Below are 25,433 nucleotides of genomic sequence, written 5' to 3'. Positions count from 1 at the left end.
TTTCGACTTGAACTTTGAATAGTTGTATCTTCAAACTTCGGTCACATTGTGAATGTCGAAAATCGTTTTCAAGATTAGCTTGAGTTTAAGGTCAAGGTCGATTTTCAAGGTCAAGGTCATTTAGAATTTTTTTTATTTGACCTAATTCAGTTTCTAGGATTTTTAATATCCTAAAATTTCTTAACCTGATTACTAGATTTTCTAGTTCATTCAGAATATTAGGGAGGGAATAGAAAGGTTTCAGAAATAATAAAAAAATATGAATTCATTATTTTATTGATGAAAAAATAGGGAACATTATTTTATTTACAAAAAACATTCAGACATATAACAAAAGAGAATTTTGATTCCAAAGATATTGCTCAGGTTCATTTTAGAAACATTTTAGTTAAATTTAATGAATATACTAAATAAATTGAATTCCAACAGCAGGACAAACGTGGGTGCTGTAGATTTTCAGGTAATATCATCTGGGTTGAAATCGGGAGACCTGGGTAGTCACAACCAACAGCTTTCCTTGAGGGCCGTTCACACAAGATATTCATGGAGGTTTTGACGATCCCGTTTCAACTGAAATCACACGAATTGATTGAGATTAATGTTGGAATATACTAAATAATTAAAGAAAATCAATAAACTGTCACGAATACAGATTTTCCATTAAATATAATCATTACTTGTGTTTTAATAATCACAAAGAATGCTTTTGTTTTAGTTTAGTTCATTAAAAACAATGGTCTCTGCCTTCATCATCTCTGACTTTACCGTAGAACAGTTCGGTTTATATACCAAGCGGTTCCTAACTTCCGAGAGTTGCGCAGCACACGACGCCATCTCTCGGTCAAGCAAAGTGTCAATACGATGGAAAATCATTTTATTATTATGTTAATAAGTTTATTGAGCAAGTATCTGGACCAGTTTGGAATCAGATGAAGAAAAGCCAGTTCAATATTGAAAATATTCAAATGCCTATGCGTCATCCGATTCCAAATTGGTCCAGAAGGCTTACTTAAACAGACATATTATAGACCATTAAACTATAAGCTTGTTATTACACTCACTTGTTATTATATCTATCTGTGCGGTATCTTCTAGAGTTGTGAACCATTCTGTGTTATCAAGTACCATTTCTTCAAGGGCATCTTGATCCAACATCCTGTCATGGTCCTGGACAAACTGTTCATAGGAAGAATTGGAACCTGACCTGTGAAATTGAATTGTTTCAATATAACGTTGAAGATATATCCATCCCTTAATTGATCGAATAATAATATAAATAACAATATTACAAAATGGCTATCAGTAAGACAATCCCCAAAGATTAGCACTTCAGATTCGAGAGAAAGGAAAGGCAGTTTGGCCAGAGAAAATTTTTTCAAGCTAATATTCTCTTTTAGAAGTTGTATTGATGAAAATTTCTAGATATCAACATACATCTCCGAATTGAAACTTTTAAGAGGAAATATTAATAAACATATACTTATGTGGAATAATATTTAATAATATTTTTCAAAAGTAATTCCTTAATTTTTATCTTAAATATTGAAATAGAAAAAAAATCCGCTCGAGCCTATTATTATTGAATAAATCCATTGGAAGTGATGAATCTTTTAATTGAAATTGAAAAAGTGAATAGGCAAATTTTCAGCTTCAATTGAAAATTTACAACACTTACGAGATTTTCGAATAAGTCATCAGCTTGGTGTTGACGGACACGAAGGTCTTCAATATGTCCGCAAGAGTCTGAAGATTGCGAACCGACTGGAACATTTTCGTTAGCATGGCCATCTTCCTTTTGCTACTCATACGCAGAAAAGAGATCAGTAATGTCCTTGATTTTATGTTGTCTTCCACGAGCTTTCCTGAGCCATATTTCCAAAGGATACCGCTGAAACATTAAAATCAATTTAATGGTTTCGTTGGTTTGAGGTGGAGATAATCCCTCCACCCATATAATCCGGTTTTAGATATTAAAAAAAACTGAAATTTACATGTAGATAGCTCGGGAAATTTATATGTTAAATTTCCCGAGCTTCCATACTGGCCCAAGTAGAAAACAGCTCGAAGTAGCAGTTTCCATTATAAAATACCCGAATTTACGCTTGGAGACTAAATTTTAAATCTATTTTGTTGAAATAATAGAGTAGCCAATGTCCCGAACATTGATTAAATAAATAACATAAAATTGAAATTTAAAATTTGAAAAATTGCTACTCGTACCCAGTAGTTCTAATGGTCGTAGGCTGTTTTGTCCGCGTACGTCACAATTGTGAAATCGAGGTTAACAATCAATCTACAAATGTCAAGGTCCAAACCAAATGTGCTCTGAAATTGAACTGATTGAATTAAACTTTGGACTTTGCCAACATATTTGTTTCAACTTACCGTTATTTGAGGAATCAACCATGATAAATACGGGGTAACTTCGAGGAAACATATCCTTGTTATCTCTCCATAATCAGTTTCTTGTTCTTCTTTCAGAAAACTAGCAGGAAATACCATACTCATCACAGGGGCCAGCAGCGGTATCGGCAAAGCTATAGCACTGAAAGCGGCTAGAGGTGGCGGAACATTGTGGTAGCTGCGAAAAAGGCGGAACCCCATAAAATCCATCCGGGGACCATTTACACTGCTGCAGAAGAAAGTTTGTATTATCGAAAAAGAATGCGAATTTCTTAATGCAGGATCATTTTTAGACGAGAAATGCGGCGGCAAGGCTTTACCTTGCGTAGTAGACGTCAGGGACGAAGCTCAAGTACAAAGCGCCGTAGAACAAGCAGTGAAAAAATTGATGGCGTAACGTTGTTATCAACTATGTACCGACATAGTCGTTAACAACGTTCCGCTATCAATTTGATTGGAACTGAAGAAGTAATAATCGGTGAAAAAATTCTAATAATCGATTACTGGTATTCGATTACAAGTAGTCGGATATTGGTAATCTATTACCGGTAATCGATTACTGGTAATCGAATACTGTAATCGGATATCGGTATTCGATTACCAGTAACCGAATACTGGTAATCGGACTTTAGTAATCAATCGCTAGTGTCCAATTACCTGAGTATACGATTATCAATAATTGGATCTTAGTAATCAAATACTGGTAATCGAAGTTTCGAATCGTTCGCATTCAAAGGGGAAATCGTAAACAAACCACGGTGTTGAATTCGCGGTGCATTTTCGCGCATCGAAACGAGCCCCGAATAATCCCAACCTTCCCTTTAAATCTCGGCACGCTAGCCCCTCTCGAAATCTAGGTCGAATTTGATCAGGATCCCTCTCAACACCCGCGTCGACTTTTTTTTCCACGCACAACTTCATTATCCGTCCGTTCGCGGGCGAGTCGGACGTCGGGACGGGGAAAAAGAGGTATAACGACATCGCCGGGGTCCGTCGCGCACGTCCGTCGTTTTTTCGCAAGTATAATTAAACAAACGAGCGCCGATTTGCATGTCGATATCATTTGTTTTCGGGACGGCGCAATCTCTGCGGGACACAGCCTGCTGCGTTCCATTATCTCCATAATTCAAATTGCGTTATACAACTTTTCGAAGTTGAGTAATCGGGTCGTGTAGAGGGCGCGACGGTAACCGGGTCGCGACCGGTTCATGTCGATGTACAGGCTGTGCGAGGAGGGATGATCCGCTTGTATATTTTTGTCTTTGTTATTATCGTTTCTCTGTTTCTTTTGGTGAGCAGAGGCTTGAATAGAGCAAGTGTAGAAAGCTACAGATTTGAAATTAAGAAAATTGGTAATACCTACACGATTTATGATTGTCTATTTCGAAATTTCATTGAATAGGATGTCCTAGAAATCAACGTCAAGCCGAAATCGCGTAGCAGTTCAAATCATAAGAAAAATTTGAACTGTTTTATTACTAATTCGTATAGTTAAAACAACTTTCTTTACTTTCTATGTTTTTACTACCAAAGATATGATACTAAAAATTATGATATTACATTTAGGGATTCATCAAGCCAAGGAGCTTGACATTTTAACCAACTACTCGACTTGAAAATGAAGCTCGTGAAAAATTACATACTTGAGCTTGACTTGACTTGATTTTAAATATTTATTGCTTGACTTGATATCAAGCTTCTTGATATTACTTGAGCTTGATATGCACGCGTCGCACGGCATATATTTCTGCAATATCGTGCGCGCTTAGACTAAATTAGGGGGATTCCTCGAGCGCCGAGAGACTGAAGCATTCGCCTTTATTAATAGTTATCCTACATTTCTATGAAATCTATTGGTTGATTTTGGTAGTTTCAGAAATATCCTTTCAAACTTGATCAAAATGTCCAAGGACTTTCTATCAACTACAGCATCTACAGCTCCTGTTGAAAGGCAATTTTCCAGAGCTGATCTTACAGTTACAAAAACCCTGCAATAGGTTAGGCGACAAATCTATAAGATGCCTCGTCTGTCTTAGATCCTGGATGGAAAATTATGAAATCAAACAATGCCTGGAGGTTTCTTAAATATTAAAAGTTTTATTTTTTATTATTTTTCATTTTGTTATGATTTATAGCGATTCAATTTATGTTTCTATTTCAAGAAAGTTGATATTTTCGTTTTTTATAAACAATAAGTAAAATAAATAAAAGTGTTTTTTGCAAAGTTTCCTCTTATTTCATCATTTTTTTCATTGATGTGACACTACACAATAAAATTGCTGAAAATCAGGCAGCTTGATATAATTCTAGTACTTGATAAATAAATACTTGACTTGAGATTGAAGAACTACTACTTGGCTTGAGATTGACTTGACATCAAGTCAAGCTCAAGCCGTGACACAGTTTCGCACTCATTTCAAGATCATCTTCAGACACTGAATGTTCTACAAATCGTACAGAGTATTTTTATGAATTCAGATTTGTACCTGAATCATAAAAAATTATTGAATTTAGTTTTTCTTATCACCTTCTTGTGAAAGTGATAAGAAAAACTATCCGATAACAATTGTGATTTAGACTGTAACCTCGACTTCTGGCAGATTCTATAGAATCGTTGGCAGTATTATTGCAGTTATTGAGAAGTGGAATAGTTATTTATAATACAAGTGCAGAAGGTATTGATATTCTTCCACGAGTTCAAAATTCAAAAACGAGCCACGAAGTGGCGAGTTTTGGAATAAGCGAGTGGTAGAATGAGCCTTCTGTACGAGTATTATACATTATTTTCTCTTAATTCATTGCATTTTCATTGTAATTAATGAAATATTTCCATAAATATAATTTAGTGATTTTTGCATTGAAGAATGTTTGTTGGCAGAACTGATTTCTTCAAGGCAAATTGATGAATTGACAGATGAAGCCGTGGCGGAAAGTTCGGAGTACCAACATGTAATAATGAAATATACCCATGAAAACTGTGCGTTTCTGATATATTCTCGCACGATTTTGTTCTACAAGATGTGGAAGAATGAACGGAATAACCACAGAATTAGAGAAAAAACATTTAAAGGCCAATACGATGTTACAATCATTCAAAAAGGCCTGTATATTCAAGTCAATGATGAAATTTTCTTATGAATAAGACAACAATATGAATCATCATTTAAAATTCACATTATTTCGTTCACGAGATCGTCCGATAAATAAAATTTTTTTCGTCAACTCCCCCAAAAGAAACCTCACAAATAATCGGTATTAGTTTACATCCCCCTCCCCATTCCGATAAATCGACCTTATCAAACCGCTTTGATCTCGTTGCTGCGATCTCCCCCCAGGCCGGGGTAGCGGGCAAAAAGCCAAGACCAAAGACTGGAATCGCGTGTGCACGTCAGTTGGGCTAATTGGAAAATAGGAGAGGACGCCGTAAGAACGCCGGACAGCCTTATCCAATCACGCGACACGACGTCCCCAGGGACCCAATTTGGGTCCCGAATCCTCCGGTTATGTCGCGATACCGGAAAAATTGCACGCGTGCTTTCGGTCCCCCGTTTCCGGAATGTGTGCACGGTTGGAGAATGCATCGATGCCGTCTCGAGATTTGGTTGCGGGATTCTGGAGTTGTTGGAGAGAGGTCGGGGATTGTTAAGGTTCTTGTCCGATCCTTTGGTAGGAGATGCTTTTAGAAAATTATTTTCCCTTGAGGGGTTTTGGAAGTCTGTTGTAACGAAGACTGGAAGAATGAGAATTCAAGACGACGTTAAAGCGTAAAGTTGTTTATATCCAGAAGTCACTCTGGAATTCCTGTTATTTGAGTTATTCCTAGATAAATCTACATATGTTTAAGTTGGCGACAACCCAGGCAGATACAAACTCCGTCCAATGCTTCTTTCTGAGCTTTCAAATCGACAAAGTATTAGGTGTACAAGTTGTACAGTACAACTTTTCTTCCACCGTTTTGCAATAGATGCCTGTAGCGGTAAGTGGTAGTCGAAATAAATAGATTGTACACTTGGAGGAAGCCAGAATATTTTGATTATCCAAGGGTTGTCCAAGTTTCCAGACATTCCTTTGGGGCCAGTGAATTTATGGCCTAACAAAACTTTCAAATAAACCCCGGTATTTAACAGATCGTGGTATCCACTTCATAGGGACATCTGGCCAAGCGTTTTTATGGACTAGTTCAAGTGACTTTGGATATACTATACCTAATCATTTGTAAATATAGCGCCATCGAAATATTAGTCGATTTATGTCTGCATAAAGTTATTCTCGATTAAACATGTCAGCTTAAGACTCAAATTCACGTCATTTAATCAAAATTTGATAGCTATCTGACCATTAGTTTGTGAAATATTGCGTTGTGAGTATAGCTACTTTTGTTAATTGAAAAAAGATGCAAAAAATTTTGTGTGCTGATAAAATATTGCTTTCTGAAGGGAAAAAATACAGTTGAAGCAAAATCTTGGCTTGATACAGAGTTTCCGGGGTTTGCATCAGGAAAATCAACCATCATTGATTGGTATGCTAAATTTAAACGTGGTGAAATGAGCACCGAAGACTGCACACGATGAACCGAATCCAAAGCGAGGAAATACACAACAGTCAGCTGGCAAGGTTATGGCATCAGTATTCTGGGATGCACAAGGTATAATATTCATTGATTATCTCTAAAAGGACCAGACCATTAAAGGCGATTATTATATAGCGTTATTGGATCCTTCAAAGGATAAAATCGTTAAAAAAAGGCCCCATTTGAGGAAAAAAAAGGTGCTGTTTCATCAAGACAATGCGCCGTGTCACAAATCAATGAAAACAATGGCAAAACTACATGAATTGAGCTTCGAATTGTTTCTGCATCCACCGTTTTCGCCAGATCTGGCCCCCAGCGACTTTTTCCTGTTCTCAGACCTCAAAAGAATGCTCGCTGGAAAGAAATTCAGCTCCAATGAAGAAGTAATCGCCGAAACTGAGGCCTATTTCGAAGCGCAAGACAAATCGTACTACAAAAATGGTATCGAAAAGTTGTAAGATCGCTGTATCGCCCTCGAAGGAAACTATGTTGAATAATAAAATCGAATTTTGCCAAAACAAGAATGGGTTTAAAAATGGTAGACCGGGGACTTTTCAATTGGCCTGTTACTTATTCAATTTCAAAGAAATTTGGTACTAATATCATTTGAACGACGCTCCGTTTCTAAAAACTCCTCATCGCGACGCTTCTCACGCTTCAAATACTTCCAACCCCTAAAACCAAAGTGCGAACGCACCCTCACCGTGTTGCGCCAAGAAAAACAAGCCGCACTTCCTGTCCCGCCGTTATCGCCGATCGCCTTACCGACCGGATCCGAACCCGGCCGGTCAATTATTCAAATCGCGGAAACACAGAAAAAAAAATCGCGCGCGACCAGCCTAATTGCGGATTGACGTGTGCTTGGCGGTACCGAGAGAAGTAGGTAGCCGTCGGGACGTCGTATCGGCGGCGTGGATCGCAAATTGATTCCCGCGGACACGGCAGGGGGCGGCGGGCAAGTCGTTGTGTCCGGCCCGCCTCCGGTTTGGCCGATCCATCACGATAATTGTTTAAAAATCAGCGGGTCGCGTTCCCGCGAAGGGGTGGGAACCTGTCATTAGGGGTAAGTATAAGGTGGACTGTGAATAATCGGGGGGTAGGGTTTATTGAAAACGTGCACGGGCCGAATTAAAATAATACCCGGTTGTTTTATTATTATATAGGAGAGGGAGGGTGGGGGTGGTTTTAGGACCGAGTTTCGTGCATGGTTTTGTTGCCGAAATAGTTTCGAGCGGGTCTTATACATATAATTAGGTTATGTAGGAATTTGTTGGATTTTTCTGGGAATTTAAACACTTTGTAGCTATGTAACGCAGCCGTTTCGGATCATAACAGGCCAATTGAAAAGTCCCCGGTCTAACACTTTTTTTTTGTCAAAATTCGATTTTATTATTTGTGGCGGCTTCTCATAAAGCTCCACATAGCAACAATAAACACAGCACTGGGTGGCCTAGAGGTTAAGAGTGTAGACTCACTCACCGAGATGCGACAAGGTGCCGGGTTCGAGTCCCGGCAGCTCACGGTAATAATAAATTCCCCAAGCGTCTGTGACACGGCACACACACATATACCAAAGTCACACTGATGAGTCCGGTGTGTGTGCCAGGGACGAAACGCATAAGTAGGCATATGTGAAATCCTACATATTCAACTTAGTTGCCTTCGAGCACGATACAGCGATTATGGCGATCTTCCAACTTTTCGATACCATTTTCATTGTACGATTTGTCTTTCGCTTCAAAATAGGCCTCAGTTTCGACGATTATTTCGTCATTGGCGCTAAATTTCTTTCCAGCGAGCATTCTTTTGAGGTCTGAGAACAGAAAATAGTCGCTGGAGGCTAGATCTGGCGAATACGGTGGATGCAGAAGCAATTCGAAGTCCAATTCATGCAATTTTGCCATTGTTTTCATTGATTTGTGACACGGCGCGTTGTCTTGATGAAACAGCATCATTTTTTTCTTCAAATGAAGCAATTTTTTAACGATTTCATCCTTTAAACGGTCCAATAACGCAATATACAAATCGCTGTTGATGGTCTGGCCCTTTTGGATATAATCAATAAATATTATACCTTGCGCATCTCAGAATACCGATGCCATAACCTTGCCAGCTGACTGTTGTGTTTTTCCTCGCTTTGGATTCGGTTCATCGTGTGCAGTCCACCCAGCTGACTGTCGATTGGACTCCGAAGTGAAATGATGAAGCTATGTTTCATCCATTGTCACATATCGACGCAAAAATACAGTTTTATTGCACTTTAACAGCTTCAAACACTACTCAGAATCATTAACACGTTGTTGCTTTTGATCGATTGTGAGCTCGCGCGGCACCCATTTTGCACACAGCTTCCTCTTGTACAAATATTCGTGAATGATATGATGTACACGTTCAGATGATATCTTCACTATGTCTGCTATCTCGATCAACTGCACTTTACGATCAACTGTATTTTTTCCCTTCAAAAAGCAATATTTTATCAGCACACGAAATTTTTTTTTGTCTATTTTCAAATAACAAAAGTAGCTACACTCACAACGCAATATCTCACAAACTAATGGTCGAACTGCTGTCAAATTTTGACACGTATTTTGAAGGTTTTGAAAGTTAAATTATCGTATTAACAAAGTAATACAACAATTCAACTACGTAATCAGCTAAAAAAAACTCACCCAAGAATCTCCATAGAAACGAAAACCCCAAAAGTGAAAATTTTATATACGCCATTCTCGCTAAGCACTGCAGAAAAGAGGTCGAACCATACTCTAAGACCCTTCCATCAATTCCTTTCATTCGACCTTTTGACCAACGTAGCTAAGTCTAAGACGACTCGATTCAACACTCAAAGTTGCGTTCACTGAAAATAATTACAATTAGGTACTGCTTCTGATCGAGAACTAGTAACTACCAGTATTTTTTTTTTTGTTGTTGTAAATAATAATTTGGAAAATCGAGAAATCATCTAATTACTTGAAATCGAAAGCTCATCAAGTTTATCACATTACTTGGCGGATTTTCTCCATAAATCAACCTCAAATTTCGGAAGTCTAAATCTTTTCTTACTAAAATTACCATATTTACGATCTGATGGAATTTAATTCAGGCAAAAACTAATCATTTTGCCCCAAATCGTACAAATTTGGACGAAATAAAAATACCCCTGCATTATTGCATAGATCTAGATTCAGAACCTTGGGGAACACCACTCGGAGACAGTTCAGATTTGAAAAAAATGCACCAGCTCCTGTCATGAGAAATTCTATTCATCTCGGAAATAAAAATGCGACAACCAATAAATGAAAAATTAAGGATTTCCACTTGAAATTAAGCCAGTGACAGTCCTGCCTACTTGATTTGTTCGAGCGGAAGCCAACAAACGTTAAACGAGGTCAGGTAAAGCACCATGCAGTCCCGCAAACTGGAAACAAACGAGCCAAAGCGGCAAATTAAGCCAAGACAATTCAATTCCTTCCGAGACGGCAATTTATCATTCATCTCTTCAGCAACTCTGGTGCGGGACTTCATAAAGACGCAGACTTGGTTGTACAGCAACTTTCCTCATTAAAAAGCGGGCTTTATGAGGATTCTGTACGGCTCATAACGACTACTCCAGAAATCGGCTTTTCACGTTCGAGTTTCGTTTGATCACCTCCTCTTATTGAAAGCGTAGGGGAGCCAGAAAAAATTGAATAATCGCGAGGGAAAAAAATTCCACGAATATAACTTTACTAAATTAACCAATTAAAGTTGAACGCGGAGTTTGGAAGGTTTTGGTCGGATTCTTCGAGGAGTTCGAAGCCTGCTTCGTCAAGATGGAGAAATAAATTTCGGTCGAAGTTTATACAAAGTTGCCCACGGTTGCCAATAAAGCATTTTGCTGGCTTAGCTTCAAGAAACTCCGTTTTTTTTTAATATACTTGTTAATCTAGATATCACAATGTAAGAGCACAACTTGTTTCAGAGAGAAAAAACGTTTTTTCAGGATAACCTGACAAACAGAATTTCTTTGATATTGAAAATTGAAATGATATTCAATTTGATTTAATTATATGAATCGCTTCGAGCCACGTTGTAAATTGAACTAAAATCTCGTTCAGTATCAAACTAACAACTTCGATATGGCCTTTATATGAGATTTCTATTGCAGCGAAAAATTTAAATTAGCTTTGTTTGTGTTTAATTTCACGTCAATTTAGTATTAGACACCATCTATTCGAAAAGACTGAAACTAATGGTAAGTACTATCTACAATAATTAGATGGCGCTCCAACCATCCATTACAGTTACCTTATGAGAAAGATATCTTCGATATTTTTACCAAAAATAGTATTAGCCTTCAGTTCAGCTATTTTAGTAAAAATGTCACAAATTTCCAAATTGCTATATATAATAGATTCATTCAAAATCATTCAACTGTCGATGAACCGATAAATACTGTCAAATTTAAAAGTGAGTACATCTTGCAATGGTTAGATGGTGCTGAAGCCATCAAACGAAATATTAAAGTACAACTTATTTATTAACATGTTATTGCTAAGATATTTGCAATGGCAGTTGAATAACTTTTTTTTATAGATTATAGTTCGTAAATTTGCGACATTTATATCAAAGGATTCAAATACGGTCTCTCAATAAAATGATAGAGCTCTCGTCGGCAAATGTACTTCAATTCATCTTTTAACTTGTGAAATACAGTTGTAGATGGCGCTATTATCGCTATCTTATTTGTAAAAAAAGTTAATTTAACATTATTTTATTTGCTCATTTCAATAACTTCTCGTCACGATTAATGTTTTATGAAATTCTTGAAATAATTCAATGAATTAATTATTATATTTAGCCGAGTCCAAAAAAATGTTACAGTCAATGACAGAAAATTTATGGTTCAAATGACGGAATAACCTAACCAGCAAGCGTGAGCAACAGAGCAATTCAGTTTCGCTGAAGATTTTCGATATTAAGCAGGTAAGTTCCCAAAATTTATTTCAACTACTTCGAAAATTATCTTATTTATTTCAACTATTTCAAGTTAAAAAATTTTAAATCTGAAGAAATTACTGTGAAGTGAAACAATTAGGAGTATTACTTGATTAGATAAAAAGAATAGCTGTTATTTAATTTCGATTGAAATGATGAATTTCCATCAAGTAAATCCAATATTTGGATACTTCACCTTATTTTCTTCGAATAAGGCCTCATCTTGGGCATGGATGATTGCCAGAAAAATTGCAATACACCCTAATCTAGTGAGGCCAAATCAAACCTTGTTTAATCCCAGATTGCAAACTCGTTGCTTAACTGATTCATGACAAGGGTACAATCAAGTAACTCTTAATCTACTCATTGATTCATATCGACCACGTGTTAAAATTCTTTCAATTTCAGTGGAATTGGCTAAAGCCTAATTCAAGATGGTGAACAACAGGGTGCCCTTGGTCTGTTCCAAGACCTACGTCACCCCCAGACGTCCTTATGAAAAGGCTCGTCTTGACCAGGAAATGAAAATCATTGGGGAATATGGTTTGAGGTGCAAACGTGAAGTATGGAGTGTAAAATACTCTTTGGCCAAGATCCGTAAAGCTGCTAGGGAGCTCTTGACTCTTGACGAGAAAGATCCCAAACGTCTATTCGAAGGTAAGTTTAATTTTTTCATGTTGAATTGATTGATTTTTGTTTCACTCTGATATATGAAATTATAAGTAGAATAAAGAGAGATTCTGAGGAAGAAGGAACAAAATTAGGAAGGGTCTTCTGGAATATGATTGAGAAAAACTTGGAAATTTCTTTATTTGTTTTTTAACCACCCAACTTATCAATATTGAAATTTCTCCTAAAAAAACCTAAGTTCGGTTGAAATTTTCAACTGTAGAAATTTCATGTATACATGGGGTGTTCCAAAAGAGGTGGCCTCATTGCTGAGATACCTAGAACGCTGCAAATTAAGTGCTTATATCGAATCAATTAGATCCAAAAAATTAAAATTAATATCACTGCGTTGAAATTGTTCTCCTTTGACTATAAGTTCGAAAATCAATAATTATAACGAACCCCTCCGCCACACTCTGTCTTGCCAACATGCAAGTCCAGAGTGCCAGAATTTATTCTTGAAAGGGGAAGATAAAAATCCAGCTTAGGAAACAGGCTGCATCAGTATCAATGATGGAAGTCTGTGCCGATAGTGAGGAGACACTAACTGATGAAAGTATGTTTCATATCCATGCATTTTGGATGTTTTTTGTGACCTGCAAAATTTGTAGCACAAGACAATTACCCCAACGCCACGCTCTGTCCTGCCACCATGCAAGTCAAGAGTGCCAGAATTTTATTCTTTAAGGGGAAGATTAAGTCCAGCTTAGGAAACAGGCTGCATCATCAACCATGGTGGAAGTCTGTGCCGATAGTGAGGAGACAGTTTTTTAAAGCAATTGTCGTATTATTTCACAATAAGTTTGTGGATAGTTATTTTTTTTAAGGGAAATCCTCCCTCTTCGAACTGATCTTTAAGATCTCTCTCTACTTTCAGGTAATGCACTACTCCGTAGATTGGTCCGTATTGGTGTCCTGGATGAAAACAGGATGAAGCTCGATTATGTGTTGGGCCTGAAAATCGAAGACTTCTTGGAACGTCGTCTCCAGACCCAGGTATTCAAGTTGGGATTGGCCAAATCAATCCATCACGCTCGAGTTCTCATCAGACAGAGACACATCCGGTAAAGTCACCTTTTTCCATTTCTATTTGGACTTGTAGTTTTCTTGGGGGCCACTTGGTCCCGGTTTATCCGGGCCAACGCCCCTCCCTGGTGTATTCATCCTGTAGTTCAGAGATTCAGCAGAGAGGTAGGTGATGTACTTTTGGTGCATATGACCCTTTCTCTATTGATCTTTTAGTTTTAAGAATTGCTTTTTCCGAGTCTAGAGTCACTAGTTGATCTTATTAGGTGTTCGATTTAGTGCTAAAGAAACTCGAAAAGAAATGATACCAGCTCTTATGCCCCGGTCACGTTGGATCATAGCGTGCTCGGGTACCTCGTGAGGCGACAAATGTTATTGTAGAATTTTAATGTTTTCCTTTAGTTCGTTCAATATGGAATAATTTTAATTTATCTATTTTTTTTTTAAATCGATATTTCTATTTGAATTTGCAATTATATATTTCATGAACACACTTAATTTCAGTTGAATTTTAATGATCGATTTTGATATATCGAAATTTTTCCCTTTTTTTTAAATCTTTCAATCATTCGATACGAAAGAATAATTAGATACCTTTGTTTCATTCTTTAGCAATTGAAATTCAGTTTGGGAATTGGGAAAACGAAATTTCATCAAACTCCTGAACCTCCAAACAAAAAAAACTAGCGAATTACTTTTCATCAATAAAACTAAAAAAATGATAAAAATTAAAATAATTTTTCTTATTCCATTTGGAACGAACTAAAATAAACTAACATACCCTCCATCCATAATTTAACATATTAACTTACCGATCTGTGTTTTCAGTGTAAGGAAACAGGTGGTAAATATACCATCTTTCGTAGTCAGGCTGGACTCCCAAAAGCACATAGATTTCAGTCTGAGATCGCCCTTCGGTGGTGGCCGCCCAGGTCGCTGTAAGAGGAAGAACCTCAAGAAGGGAACAAACACTGGTGCGGCACAAGAGGAGGAGGATGAAGAGTGATATAGTTATTTGTTCATCTTCAAAAATAAAGTGATAAAGTAATACAAAGAAGTTGTTATTTTTTGAAATTCTGAAAGAAAAACTTTGTTTATTGGAAATTCGTTATTTTTCAAAAGTTTTATAAGAAATGTTGAATTCAGTTGAAAATTTGCTACATAAATTATTCAATATCCTTTCTTGACAAAAATTCAATGAAAACTAAACCGGTGGAGCAAGTATATTGTGAAATTATTTGTAATTCCAGTTGCACATACTCACTTATTCTTTCATTTCTTCCATAACATGAAAATTATTCCAGTTTCTTTTTGCATAAGTGCTTTATTGGCAATACTTTCCTATTTTTGAAATACTATCAGAATCTGCAACCCTCCTCGAATAATTATTATAATTAAATCCACAATCGGTTCAAAAATGATTTTCAATCTAGAAAAAAATTCAATTGAAAATTTCGTAGTCTGCAATGGAATTCTCAGATGCACAATACTTATGATACGGTCGATTTTAACGTGCAGGCGCATTTCGTTCTAATAACGAAACAATTCTCCAAGATGGATACTATGCATCTCGATGATTTTGAAAATGAAGTAAGTAGGGAATTATTTTCATGAAATACTCATTGCTCTAGACTAGGGAGTAATGCAACAAATGTCATCAGTCTATTTACACATACATAAAACTTTCTCATTTTATTTGTAGAAATGCATTGCTATCTGTGATTTTGCTTCAGACTATCAAACTAAACTTAAATATTATATTACCAGAATACTATAATAAGACCATTATCAAATTAATTCACTCACATTCACAACTATTTTCCTTTTTATTCATTCTTTTTTCAATGATGGTTGATAACTTCCAGTTTTTCGCAAGGCAGCTTGACTTAACATCAATATTCATAAGAATTATTATTTCGTTCGTTATTCTGATATTATTGGCTCAAGATGAAAATTATTTTTCACATAAGGCTTGATTAATAATATTCTCGTAGTTTCAAAATAAATAGTATATTCTTCATAAAAAACCCATAATCAACAAAAAACAAATGCGGTCGAAAATGGCGTTCGAATTGAAAATTTCGTAGTCGGCCATGCACATGCGCATTATTTTCTAAACCATAGAATTCGCACTTCAACTCATATGTGGTTCGATTTTTATCAGGCACAGGGCGGTATTTAGGAACTTTGTATGTCCGCTTCCGAAATTTAGTCGAAATTGTTCAAAACGATGACAAATCATTGGATGAATGGAGTAAAGGAGGAATTTGAAAATTTCAGAGGTAAAACTCGTTATCTTTTATAAACCTTTTATAAATATATCAATTTACAAATTCCTTCAGAATAATACAATACAATTCAGAACTTAGGATAGAGAATCAGTCAATTACAAATGCTGATTAGGAATTGCACATTCTCAGATTTTGCGTCTTACTTACGAAATTTTTCAAATGGTTGATGAAGGAGGGCATATCCTAGAAAAATTAAAGAAATCAGAACAGATTACTCATTTTTTTTATATCTGAACAATTGCTATGGTATAGACACGTAGGTAAAGTGGATGAACCTGGAAAGGTGGCCAAAATTAGCAGAGGAATACGAACCCCTGAACATAAGAAAAAGAGAGAGGCCAGGAAGGAGATGGATAGATGGAATAAGGGAGACTATTGAGGATAGAACTTCTGTTATCAGAAGAAGAATAGAAGGGGAAGAAATAAATGGCGGTTGAAATGCGGGATGCGTCAGAGGAACCCTGTGATATATTTTTTTATATCGGCAAAATTGAGTTGAATGTTATAATTTTTATAAGAATAGATTTTGTTTCAATAAAGCAATGGATTGAAACAAACCGATTACGAAATGATCATTATAAATTGATTGGAAAAAACTTACACTATCATTTTTGAAATCTTCCAAGAGTTGTTGACGCTGGTTTTGGCTCAGCCCCTCCAAAGTAGAGACATATTCAGGCAGGAATGTAGTGAAGAATATTTGATTGTTATGGAATGACATGTGGTATATAGCAGTTTGAACATCTTCGCTTAACAAGCTGTATACTTTACTCATTAAGGCCTCCATTAACACGTTCAAGAAGTTAAGTAGAAGGTGTTCTCTGAAAATTGGCTGAGAAAAACATGTTTCATGGAAAATCTGCTAGTTAACAATGAATCATATCGATCACAATATGAATTTCTGTATAGGTTAGAATTTGATATTCAAAGATATCCTACCTTTGAGTAGAGGTTCCTCTGACGGTTGAGATCCTCTAGGGCTCCAATACTGAATTTGGAGATGTTGATGTCTTCTTGGAGAAGGGCCTGTCCGAACACCTCCAGGATCGATTTAAACTCGGCCGGTCTTTGCGGAACCACAGCAGAATCACCTTCTACGCAAGGAGAATAACCTGCACGAACTTGCGATTGATGAAAATACGCCCAACGGTGTGCCAGCAAACTGAAAATAAGAGGTTCAGACGTTAGTTCATGATATAGGGTGTTTTTTTTCGAGGTATATAACTTTAAGTTGGGATTACTGTTCAAGATGGCGACCGATTTAACAGCTGTCAAGTGATTTATTCTCAGTTTGGTTTGGCAATTCATCATGAATAGACTCACGCCTGAACAACGCTTGCAAATAGTGCAATTTTATTTCGAAAATAATGGTTCTGTGCGGAATACGTATCGCGCACTACGTCCATTTTATTTAGTTAAGCGATGAAGCGCACTTCTGGTTGAATGGCTACGTCAACAAACAAAACTGCCGAATTTGGAGTGAAGCTAATCCTCAAGTGTATGTCGAAACACCGTTACATCCAGAAAAACTGACTGTTTGGTGTGCTTTATGGGCTGGTGAAATCATTGGTCCGTACTTCTTCAAAAACGATGATTGCCAGAACATTACAGTCAATGGTGATCGGTATAGAGCCATGATTACTAACTTTTTCATCCCTGAATTGAACAACCATGATGTCCAGGAGCTGTGGTTCCAACAAGACGGCGCAACATGTCACACAGCTCGTGCCACAATCGATTTATTGAAAGACACGTTTGGTGACCGACTAATTTCACGTTTTGGACCTGTGAATTGGCCTCCAAGATCTTGTGATTTAACACCGCTAGACTACTTTTTGTGTGGCTATGTAAAGTCATTGATCTATGCGGATAAGCCACAAACCCTTGACCATTTGGAAGACAACATTCTCCGTGTTATTGCCGATATACAGCCACTAATGTTGGAAAAAGTCATCGAAAATTGGACGTCTAGATTGGACTACATCCGAGCCAGCCGTGGCGGTCATATGCCAGAAATCATATTTAAAATGTAATGCCACAAGATTATCTTGCGGATAAATAAAATTCATGTCAATCGAATAATCCATCGTTGTTTTATTGCAATTTAAAGTTCTATAGCTCTAAAAAAAAACACCCTTTATATGCTCCAGTGAAAATAGTGAAGGATAGTTAAAATACCTGTAAAATAGTTGCAACAGTTCCAAATACACATCCGGATTCTCTGCGCTCATACTGAACACCATCGGGTAGAGGTTGTGCAAACACAAGCCTACTATGGGTGGCAGAAACTCCTGGTTGGACCTAGCGTTCGTTTCCACGACCAGCTTCATCAGTTGCAGCAACTTCTCCACATACGCCAAGTCGACGTTCTGCAAGGCCTGCTTGAGGAACAGATCCAAGATTTCCCTCGTTCCGTCAGAGCCTATGTGATGTTGAAGTGTACGAAAAACACTGATGAAAAAGGACAGTATCATCTGGCTCACATCCGATAACTTCTCGTAGGCCGGGAACAGTTTCATGGCGTGCTTTATGGTGCTGTTGACGCAGTTATTTATGGTCACCTTGCTGTCGTTGGAGAATTTTCCACAATAATCTATAATGTGAGATAACGATTCCAACGTTTGAGACGACACTCTACGAACTAGCACCTCTTCCGTTGTTGGGGTTAACGAAAGGAAATCTGACGATAATGTATCTATATAAATGTTCAGGTGGTGAAAACGAACCTGTTTCAATTGTTCTACTTCTTGTTTGGATAAATTTGGACCATTGCTGAAGCTGAAAAAGAAGATAAATAATTTCATTTAAGTATGTTCCTCCACCTTTCGAGCTATTCATATTATTAAATCACATTATAATAATGACAAGGTATTAGGCCAATCGAAAAGTCCCCGGTCTGCTGCTTAGATGGCGATGCTGGTATTAAATCCATATGATTTTTTGTTAGTACCAACCTTCAAACGATACGAGTCAGAATTTGACAGCAATTCGATCATTAGTTACACAAACTAATGATCAAATAACAAAAGTAAAACATCCTTTTGTTATTTGAAAAAAGATGGAAAAAAAATAATTTCATGTGCTGATAAAATATTGCTTTTTGAAGAGAAAAAATACAGTTGAAGCAAAATCTTGGCCTGATGAGAAGTTTCTGGGGTCTGCACCAGGAAAATCATCCATCATTGATTGGTATGCTAAGTTTAAATGTGGTGAAATCAGCACCGAAGACGGCGAACGCAGTGGACGCCCAAAAGAGTCTGTCACCGACGAAAAATCAAATAAGTTCACAAAATAATTTGGAATGACCGTAAAGTGAAGTTGATCGAGATAGCAGACGCGCGAGCTCATAATCGACCAAAAGCAACAACGTGTTAATGATTCTGAGCAGTGTTTGAAGCTGTTAAACTGCAATAAACCTGAATTTGTGCGTCGATATGTGACAATGGATGAAACATGGCTTCATCATTTCACTCCGGAGTCCAATCGACAGTCAGCTGAGTGGGATGCACACGATGAACCGAATCCAAAGCGAGGAAAAACACAATAGTCAGCTGGCAAGGTTATGGCATCGGTATTCTGAGATGCGCAAGGTATAATATTTATTGATTATATCCAAAAGGGCCAGACCATCAACAGCGATTAGTATATTGCATTATTGGACCGTTTAAAGGATGAAATCGTTAAAAAATTGCTTCATTTGAAGAAAAAAAGGTGCTGTTTCATCAAGACAATGCGCTGTGTCACAAATCAATGAAAACAATGGCAAAATTCCATGAATTGAGCTTCGAATTGCTTCTGCATCCACTGTATTCGCCAGATCTGATCCTCAGCGACTTTTTCCTGTTCGTGGACCTCAAAAGAAAGCTCGCTGGTAAGAAATTTAACGCCAATGAAGAAGTAACCGCCGAAACTGAGGCCTATTTTGAAGCGCAAGACAAATCGAACTAAATAAAATGGTATCGAAAAGTTGGAAGATCGCTATAATCGCTGTATCACCCTGGAAGGCAACTATGTTGAATAATAAAATCGAATTTTGCCAAAGCAAAAATGTGTTTTAAAATGGTCTACCTGGGACTTTTCAATTGGCCTGTTAGATCTATTGTTAATGTAGATCTGTGGGTAAGCTATAGATAAGGTAGATCTATGGGTGTGGCAGATTTATGGGTAAGGTAGATCTGTGAGTAAGGTCGAAATCTACGGGTAAGGTAAATCTAAAGGCAATAAAGATCTGTGGGTAAGACAGATTAAGTTCTCTGTATAGCTTCAAATGGCAGGAATTTTTAATTTTGCCAGTGCAGAACAGTTCAAAAGAATTTAAAACAGAAAGGTTATCGGGTATGTAGTCAAACTTGAACAATTCACATTGATTAGCCCTGAAGAAGGACAAGTTATTGTCCGAAAGCTTGGCTGAAACAATAAAGAGCTAAAATTGTTCAAGTTTGACTACATACCCGATAACCTTCCTGTTTTAAATTATTAGTCAAAATTTACAAGTACAGTAGAACCTCGATCATCCGGCCTAATGGAGGGGAAACGGTTCCCGGATAATCGAAAAACACGGACAATCGAAATTCCTCAAAATACGCACAACAACTATGAAACTTAGAGAAATGTATGGGGTACAATTATTTATTAAGCAACAAAATCAATAGAATCATAATACCATATAAAAATATACAAATGAAAAACAAATCATTGCATTGGTACTTATAATACATCGAATGTATATATTTTAGTTGAAAAAGTATGTAATTTTTGTCTGTATTTTTTTACTATTCATCTTGAGACAAATGTGAGCCCGAATTTTCCTCAAGTGGAGGACATCAATATAATCCGTATCATTTTCCTGCTCTAAATAGTGTACCAGACCATTTGCAAATCTCAACGTGTCTTCGGCAGAAACAGTGTTTCTCTAATTCTGTGGTTATTCCGTTCATTCTTCCACATCTTGCAGAAGAAAATCGTGCGGGAATATATCAGAAACGCACAGTTTTCATGGTTATATTTCATTATTATATGTTGGTACTCCGAACTTTCCGCCACGGCTTTATCTATCGATTCATCAATTTGCCTTAAAGAAATCAGTTCTGCCAACCAACATTTTTCAATGCAAAAATCACTAAAAGATATTTATGGAAATATTGCATTAATTTCAATAAAAATGCAATGAATTAGAGAAAATAATGTATAATACTCGTACAGAAGGCTCATTTTACCACTCGTTCATTCCAAAACTCGACACTTCGTGGCTCGTTTTTGAATTTTGAACTCCTGGAAGAATATCAATGCTTTCTGCACTTGTATTATGAATAACTATTTCCTGCGTGGAAAATTCTTCAACACTTTAATCGTCTGTATCCATACAGTGGTTAGGTTGGGAAAATTTTGATGCGATTTCTGAATCATCCAGTATTTGATAACCGGGTTCATTTAAATCCGAATTTAGCCATTCCTCAACATCATCGACTAAAACATTTTCGAATTATACCAAATTATTACAATGGCGCATGCGTAATGAACTGAATCCCGGATAATCGAGTGGATGTCTGCTCGTGGGAACGGATGACTGAAAATGTCGACGAGCACGGATTACAGAGTAAAACGGATAATCGAGGTTTTACTGTAGTTCAAAAGAAGCTTGTTTTGTATAAAAATCATTACCCGAGAAAAGTATTGCACACTGATTCATCGATCAACTCTCTGATCTTCAAAATGGGATGCCTATAGATGCACGTCATTCTCATGTACTCCATTAGAGCTTTCTGTTCCAAGAGTAGTAGCGGAGACACTTTGTCAGTTATCGAATGAAGCAAACAGGTCGTTGAGTAGGCTATAGGGTACGGTGCATTCGATAATTTCATCAGTATATTCACCACAATCCTCACAAGCCAGTTTAACTTATTACCGTCCAGTTTATTCTTCTGCAACATCCAGAAAAGCCAAGTCCGCAAGGCGGCGATCAGTTCGCTGTGTCTGAAATTTCGAAAAGTCAATTGGGAATTGCATCACACTGAATGTCACTCACACCAAAACCAGACTTTCTGCCACCCTATCATTCAACTTCAAGTCCAAAACAGCCAAGAGACTGGAGTATTCGGCGCAGTCTAGCAGCTTGCGGAACATGGTTTCGATTTCGGAATCCGTGTCTTTCGAAACCTCCTCTTCGTCCTGATCGATGAAAATCGAAGATAGTCTGGCGAGTGTTTGGGTTAACGTTGCGAAATCCATAAGTGCAAAGTACAGCCTTCTCATTTCTTCCAGGCTCTCCACCATGTATTCGATGTTTTTACATTTGCGGATGTGAAATATTATTCTTTCGTACGCTTCACAGCAGTCCTTCCAAGGGACCAAAGCCGTTGAGAAGACTTCAATCGGGGCTAATCCAGCCATCAACGCTATGATCTCGTTCGAAATCTTCACGTACGATGCCCATTCGGTTTCATTATCATCGTTAACTTCTTGGTTGTTGAGGAACATGAGCTGATCCCAACAGTTAAACTGCAGTTTTCTCAACAACATGGTATACACAAATTGATATAGTGAAGCGTATTGCCTGTGATCCCTTAAATTTCTTCAATCAGAAAAGGTTCGAGACAATTTTATTATATTATAGTTACCCATTGGGATTTTGATGTATGACCACCTTGAAAACTGCTGACCAGGCAGTTAGGCAATGATGGTAGCATTGAGCAGTAGGTAATGCATTTGTGAAATTATAAAATAACGATAGAAAGTCCAAACTGGAAACTTTGGCCTGTTTGTCAATTCTCCAGAAATGCTGCTGGCTGAAGAGAATAATCAGCTCTGCTAACTTCTGGACAAACCTTAAAAAAGAAATCGTTTTCAAAATCGAAAATTAATTAATTAATTTCTGCAAGATATAACCTAACCTAACCTGAGAAACCTAATTGATAAACCAATGAATTAGAAAAATTATGAACTCCTCATATTACTTTTATGTTAATTAAAGGTAAAAGAAACAAGGAATCACATGAAAATAAAAATTCTGAACAAGCAATGTGACAACAAAGATATAAATATGTTATGGTTAGTAAGAATTATAGCGCCATTTTTATTTATCGCTGATATTTTGATGTTATAGAGGAACAAAGCAAAAAAAAATTTAATTGATGAATAAATTTCTCCAAAACATTTTTTTATTATTTAAAAAGATATTGATCAACAGAAAAGGCAAAACTTACGTAGGTTCAATATTCTTTAGTTTGTCAATTGAAAGAGCAGATAAATCTCTCAGAACAACCACAAGATAGTGGTACAGATCGATGAAGAAAGATTCACAACCTCTAGGGCAACATTTTCGATACAAAATCTCATTTACTGTCGACAAGGCCAATAAACACAGATCCCTATCTCCCTATGGTAACAAAAAAAAAATAATCATGATTAAATGTATTCCTCTACTTTCCAATAATCCTCACCTGCGAATGATTAGGAGTATTTATCACAATAAAAAGGAATTTGAGAAGTTTGGTACTTATCATGTGTAGAGGCACCCAAGTGAAGAAATGTTGCAACGTCTTCAAAGCTTCGCGGTTTAAGTCCATTTCATCTTCTCTACCGTGAGTCAGCGGATCAAACTGATTTATCGGTATTACCAAATTTTCTGGTTCCATTTCGATTCCAGGATGTGTAGGAGAAGGCGGTGGAGTGGCAGTGCCAGGGGTATTAGTAGTGGTAGGAGGGCGGGATTTACTATCTGCAAGAAATTATTTCAGTGAAGATGAACATGAAAAACATTAATACCACTTACTTAAACCATCCAATATGAGGCAGATGTATGATAAAAACTTAGGAATGTAGGGCTTCATCAGTCTCTGCAACTCTCCATGTCTTTTTGCATCTATTATGGGGGAATCGCTGTTGAATTCTTCAGTTGTAATTCGCATTAGGATCAAACCTATCATATATTTATTCCGTTTATTCAAAAGCTGTAAACGGAACATATTGAATCGGAATGGTACCTAGGAATGGAATTAAGTGCAAAATACGAACCTCTTCCATAAAATTCATGAAATCTGGGTATTCATGAGGCCAGTCTAATTTAGCTATATCTACCAGTAACTTTGCATACTTCTCTCTAACAAAGTGCGGGGCATTTGTCGCAGATGTAAAAAGGTAACCTTGAATTATTTGTCTGATCTCATTCCGAGCTCCTAAATGAACCTTGTCCAATTTGTATATCACAGACTGAAATAAAAAAATTAGTACTATTTTTTTTGCTCAGAATAAGGTCTACTCCAATCACCTCTAAATGTGATAGCGAAAACATAATAACATAATGACTAGAGGAGTGTTCAATGAAATAGGAGCATAAAATCCAAGCATCCGGCCTGGATTTAAAAACTTCGAATTCGTGTTCTATCTCGTTTCTCCTTTCATTTCCAGTGGCATGGCCGAAAAATTCTTCCATCAATCTTTCTAGAGCTTCCATGTATTTCTCTTGATCCTGAAAAGGAAGATATAGAAACACCCCAACACTTTAATATACTGTAATGAATGAAATCCTATCAATTTCCTCACCATTTTGCTGAAAATATAATATAGTCTTTCTCATGACAATAATATCGCTAAAATTAGAAGCGTACTAAGGAAAAATTGTTAGAGAGGAACATTACAATTGGAAAAATCACAACAAAACCTCAATACAAATTATCTGACATGTTACAGATGACCGTAGACCAAAGGAACGATGAAAAGAATGAAAAGATAATAAAGGAAAATCCTTTATAGAATCCTGCAAATTTCTGAATCGAGCGCCATCTATGGGAGAATGTCTAGAGTCTAGACTCATCTGAAACTTAGAAGCAGATACCTTATTTAAATTTGCAGTAATTGAAATGATAAGATTATGGGATAATTATTTATTATTATTTTATTTGCTTCAATAAACTTATTTATTTCTTTATATGTATAATATAATAATTATACATACATATTATGTTTCCCAATTCTCGTAGAACAAAACTGGTGCTATTTTGGGGATACGGTTTAGGCTTTGTTACTGTGTCCCATCGTCACTGAAACTTTAGCTAATCCCCCTTTTCAAATATTCAAAAGCCCTTTCAATATTTACTACCTTATGAAAAATCATAGTTGATCTATTCTTCGATCGTCAACCAGTTTTTGAACCCGATAGATAATTTTATTTTCATAGTGAAAGTTTTCTATGAAATAGTGGAATAGAAATAAATTGGAAATGGGATAATATCAAGACAATGTGGGTCAAAAGAATACTTGGATGAAATTAAACGACAAATTTATGATATTAATGTAATTCTGCTTCATAGTACATATTTTTCTTTATTAAATATTAAATTCATGGCTGCACAGTTGGGAACCCAACCAATAGTAAATTCTAAAACAAGTTGTAGAATGGGCTCCCATTCCAACACGAATGCGAAATTCGAAAACTAGTGACGAAGGAGCGAATTTTCGAACGCAAGAGTGTTGGAATTGCCTTCTGCAACGAGTGTTAG

The 25,433-nt window shown here is 36.8% G+C and overlaps 2 protein-coding genes across 6 annotated transcripts; one reads left to right on the top strand and one right to left on the bottom strand.

Moving 5' to 3' along the window:
- Positions 1-260: 260 nt before the first annotated feature.
- LOC123683398 (exportin-6) lies at positions 261-24,651 on the bottom strand. Of its 5 annotated transcripts, XM_045622415.1 has the most exons (21): positions 24,478-24,651; positions 24,203-24,403; positions 23,950-24,144; positions 23,708-23,885; positions 23,376-23,653; positions 23,139-23,311; positions 22,554-22,760; positions 21,962-22,498; positions 21,598-21,909; positions 18,115-18,714; positions 16,876-17,098; positions 16,538-16,768; positions 15,452-16,119; positions 14,910-15,074; positions 14,458-14,581; positions 9,646-9,830; positions 2,386-2,632; positions 2,221-2,325; positions 1,676-1,888; positions 1,062-1,204; positions 261-570 (listed from the first exon to the last, which is right to left on the bottom strand). In XM_045622415.1, exons 1-13 carry the CDS (start codon positions 24,478-24,480, stop codon positions 16,045-16,047), a joined length of 3,213 nt encoding a protein of 1,070 aa, XP_045478371.1. In that variant the 5' UTR covers positions 24,481-24,651; the 3' UTR covers positions 261-570; positions 1,062-1,204; positions 1,676-1,888; positions 2,221-2,325; positions 2,386-2,632; positions 9,646-9,830; positions 14,458-14,581; positions 14,910-15,074; positions 15,452-16,044. The 5 variants fall into 5 exon arrangements, with proteins under 5 accessions (XP_045478371.1, XP_045478368.1, XP_045478367.1 ...); XM_045622412.1 differs by having other exon boundaries at positions 2,221-2,632; XM_045622411.1 differs by lacking the exon at positions 2,221-2,325.
- On the top strand, positions 11,795-14,699 carry LOC123683399 (40S ribosomal protein S9-like). The gene is made up of 4 exons (XM_045622417.1): positions 11,795-11,938; positions 12,359-12,607; positions 13,497-13,683; positions 14,474-14,699. Exons 2-4 carry the CDS (start codon positions 12,385-12,387, stop codon positions 14,649-14,651), a joined length of 588 nt encoding a protein of 195 aa, XP_045478373.1. The 5' UTR covers positions 11,795-11,938; positions 12,359-12,384; the 3' UTR covers positions 14,652-14,699.
- Positions 24,652-25,433: the final 782 nt, after the last annotated feature.

The sequence above is a fragment of the Harmonia axyridis genome, chromosome 6 (assembly GCF_914767665.1).
Source record: "Harmonia axyridis chromosome 6, icHarAxyr1.1, whole genome shotgun sequence".
Classification (NCBI taxonomy): Eukaryota; Metazoa; Arthropoda; class Insecta; order Coleoptera; family Coccinellidae; genus Harmonia; species Harmonia axyridis.
This window is presented reverse-complemented; position numbering and strand designations above follow the sequence as displayed.